The sequence below is a fragment of the Oryza brachyantha genome, chromosome 7, assembly GCF_000231095.2.
Source record: "Oryza brachyantha chromosome 7, ObraRS2, whole genome shotgun sequence".
NCBI lineage: Eukaryota > Viridiplantae > Streptophyta > Magnoliopsida > Poales > Poaceae > Oryza > Oryza brachyantha.
The window spans coordinates 11543583-11547988 of NC_023169.2; the positions used below are offsets into that span (position 1 = coordinate 11543583).

Sequence of the window (4406 nt, forward strand, 5' to 3'; positions counted from 1 at the left end):
ATCTTATATTAATATAAGTAGAAGAAAAAAAAAAGACCAGTGCGTATAACTTGAAGAGACTAGCTATCTAGTTAGGTTAGCTAGCTAAAAGGTCCATCCAACTAGTCAATTTTCGGGTCCATCCAACTAGTCAATTTTCGGTAGGTTTCTTAGTTAGCCATCCCAGTTCCCATACTCCCATGTCGTTCGTTTCCTATGACCAGTCCCCGTTGGCTAGTTATCTAACGTCCTATTTTTTTCTCATGTATTATTAAGTTATTTTTCGTATAATTTTTATACGTTTTAAATCTTATTAAATAACTTGTGACATAATAAAAAATATTATTGTATAGAATTTATAATGAGTGATAGGAGTTCGATTTTATGGGGATGAAATTTAGCGTAAACAGTTAGCTAGATCATGAAACCGGATTGATATCTCCACTCAGAGAATTTATTTCATCTATACTCCGTACTTATTTAATCAATATAACCACTTATATCTAACATTCAAGTGATATGGTAACATATGAAACCATGAACCAAAATTTTGCATGGAAAGAACTTATTTCGTTCATCCACTTGAATATGTTTTAACGACATGACACTTTTGAAACCACAAAATAAAACCTTACACTAATAATAACCTTAGAATATATTGGACATTTTTAGCATGCCCAACATTGTTTTAGACCACCAACGGTACATTGATCCAATGGATAATATTTTCCTCACCGACCATAAATTAGAAAAAAACAGTTTTTTCAACCTGCTATAAAATACTACTAAAAATACTATTGCATATAAAGTGAGTAATTAGTGTACAAGTTGCCATATGATGTCTTGCCATATTTTCGAATTTGAATAATAATGTTGAAAGGTACTGAATTTAAATTCTGAGCATAGTATGTATTATAAACTAAATGGGAATTTGGAAAACTACGATCAAATCCAGTAGATTTCAAGTGTTAAAAATCTGAGCTGTATTTGATTTCATTTCACGTAACCAGATCTGGTATTTTAAAATAACAGCTATATATTTGATAAAAAAACATAAATTTGCTGTAATAAATTACAACATCTTAATTCATACTTTTACCATCAGTTCTATGAAAAAAAAATAATCCAATGACGTTTAGGCACATTCTAAGGATGTGTTTGGTATGCTACAAATATCTCACCTAGGCTCCATACACGTAAGAGCATAACCAACAACTCATCTATCCCATCCTTTATCCTAAAAATGGAGGATAAAGATTATAAATTAAGCTCCAATAGAACGGCCATCATATCATCTATTTTTAGATATCATCTATATTAAGAGAATCTTTATATTTGAATGATCTCTCCATATCCTCCAAAGAGATATAGAGGATATCATATATATATATATATATATATATATATATATGTGGATTATTTATAGGAGTACAGAGAGATACGAATGATGAAATTAGTTTAGATGAACCTTTATATTTGGATGTGTTTGGTACCTGAGTTTGGTTGCCTGGGTAGTCACACGAGCATGTCTCAAGTGATGCATAAGGTCATCTAGCATCTGGCCTTGCACAAACGAGTTCTAGCTTTGTTTCCCTCTGGCCTGGTTGGTGGCGGTAGAAAAAAGACTCACGTGGCTGCGTCCTATTGGTTTCAAAACGCTCCATTAAGCTGAATACACGAACCAAACAACTTACGTTTATAGGTAAGCTGAACTAGTATACCATACCAAAACATATAGAATGTATATCCAAACCAAGATTAGCTTAGCCCCGCTCAATGATTGCGGCATACGGTCTAGGCTGGGACCCTAAATGACTTGTAAAATGTTGAGTTTAATTGCACCCATAATTTCTCCATGCATCGTTAATCTGGAAGGAGATTTATATGCATTGATGCTTCCCTTTTTGCAGAGATTTCTTAATTAGGAGTTAAAGAATATATATTCACTATAGAAAACTAGTAAAAATTCAAATGCTAGTATATTTAGTGTATAATTTGGCTTAAAATGATATGATATTAGTGTGTAATGTGGCTAGTTATTTTTTTGGGCATATGTAATATGACTAAAATTTTCTCTGACCAGTTAAATAATGTGGCTAGCGTGACTAGTCTAGTCTGTTCGAGTTGCTAGCAGTATTACGCTTTGATATGATGCTCCGCATCAACTGAGATAATCCTAATCCCACCCCGCCCCCACGTGCCGAGAATCCCAATCCCACATGACCAGATGGTTCGGAGAATGTGGTGCACAAAAATTGCATTATTTTGTACCTACCCACCGGTAGCACTCCTGCGAAGCGTCGTGCAGCTCGTGCTTTCGACGCAACCAACCAACCGCAATAATTATTCGCTTATCCTTCCCCCGATACAAATATAAATATTTATAGAATTTAAATTATGCCATTTATGAAGTGATATTTTATGATTTTAATAATTATAGAGCTAATCCGATGCTTACGTAGAAGATCTAATTAATTTAAAATTCAAAATTTAAACGATTAAAAAACCTTTAAATATTTTTTTATCTATGCTAAATAATATAAAAATAATTATATTTTGATCCGGTGTAGTAGTTCGCTGGCATATATGCTTCCACAAACACAGGAACCTCTGGTTTCTTCAACCCCAACTTTCCAAGAATCTTTGCAGCTGATAGCACCGACACGCACCGATGGCAAAGCCGACCGTCGTTTTGCTGCCCGTCTGGGGCGCCGGCCACCTCATGTCCATGCTCGACGCCGGCAAGCTCCTGCTCGGCTGCGGCGGCGGCGTGTCGCTCACGGTGCTCATCATGCAGCCGCCGAGGGAGGAGTACGCGACCGCCGTCGCCGCCGCCGTGCGCCGGGAGGAGGCTTCCGGGCTCGACATCCGTTTCCACCACCTCCCCGCCGTGGAGCCCCAGGCCGACTTTGTGGGCGTCGAGGATTTCGTCTCCCGCTTCGTGCAGCTCCACGCGGCCCACGTGAGGGCGGCCATCTCCGGCCTGGCCTGCCCGGTCGCCGGCCTCGTCATCGACTTCTTCTGCACGACGCTGCTCGACGTGTCCCGGGAGCTCGGCGTCCGGACCTACGTGTACTACACCTCCAATGCCGCCGGCCTCGCGCTCTTCCTGCGCTTGCCGGCGCTCGAGGAGGAGGTCACCGTGGAGTTCGAGGAGATGGAAGGCGACGTTGACATCCCTGGACTGCCGCCGTTGCCGCCGTCGTCGCTGCCGATGCCGGTGATGGACAAGAAGAGCCCGAATTACACGTGGTTCGTGTACCACGGCAGGCGTTTCATGGAAGCCGACGGTATTATCGTCAACACGGTCGCTGAGATCGAGCAGAGCGTTTTCGCCGCCATCGCCGACGGCCGCGTCACTCGTGGAGTCCGTGCCCCGCCGGTATATCCGGTAGGCCCGGTGACCTCGTTCGCCGCGCCCTCCGAGGAGAAGCAGCCGCACGAGTGCGTCCGGTGGCTCGACGCACAGCCTCCGGCCTCCGTCGTGCTCCTCTGCTTCGGAAGCATGGGTAGCTTCGCGCCGCCACAGGTGCACGAGGTGGCAGACGGCCTGGAGCGCAGCGGGCACCGCTTCCTGTGGGTGCTGCGCGGCCCTCCGCCCGCCGGCAGCCGGCATCCCACCGACGCAAATCCCGACGAGCTCCTCCCGGAGGGTTTCCTGGAGAGGACGGGCGCGAGGGGCCTCGTGTGGCCGACGTGGGCGCCGCAGAAGGAGATCCTCGCGCACGCCGCCGTGGGAGGCTTCGTGACGCACGGCGGGTGGAACTCGACGCTGGAGAGCCTGTGGTTCGGCGTGCCGATGGTGCCGTGGCCGCTGTACGCGGAGCAGCACATGAACGCGTTCACGCTGGTGGCCGCCATGGGTGTGGCCGTGGCCATGAAGGTGGATAGGAAGCGGGGCAACTTCGTGGAGGCGTCGGAGCTGGAGCGGGCGGTGCGGTCCCTGATGGGTGGTGGGTCGGAGGAGGGGAGGAAGGCGAGGGAGAAGGCCATGGAGTTGAAGGCGGCGTGCAGGAAGGCCGTCGAGGAGGGCGGGTCGTCGTACATGGCGGTGCGCAAGCTCTACGACGAGCTTTACACAGGAGCTTCCAAATAGCGAATTACGAACAAGGACACGCGCAGTGGCAAATCCAGGATAAAACAGAGGATGATTTCTAGCCCATTTGTGAATTATCTGCCTCATCGTTCCAATCTCTGTACCAAACTACCAATCCAAAATTCCGCTGAAATTGCCTCTGTTTATGGTTTATGTTGTGGTGTATCATTTAATTTTTTTTTTGAATAAGGCACCGGGGGAGAGGATCCCCACCTGAATAACCGATTAACATAAATAAACGAAGTAATGTCACAAGGGATACAGAAGACCATAGTATGGCCGAAGGCCCTAAGGAATTAAAGAAAAAGATACAGGAAAGTTTACAATTCGA

The 4406-nt window shown here is 45.3% G+C and overlaps 1 protein-coding gene across 1 annotated transcript; it reads left to right on the forward strand.

Annotated features, from left to right (window-relative positions):
- The first annotated feature begins 2587 nt into the window (after positions 1-2587).
- Positions 2588-4406, forward strand: LOC102719310 (anthocyanidin 3-O-glucosyltransferase 2-like). The gene has a single exon (XM_006657672.3). The coding sequence runs from the start codon at positions 2651-2653 to the stop codon at positions 4073-4075; it is 1425 nt and encodes a 474-aa protein (XP_006657735.2). The 5' UTR covers positions 2588-2650; the 3' UTR covers positions 4076-4406.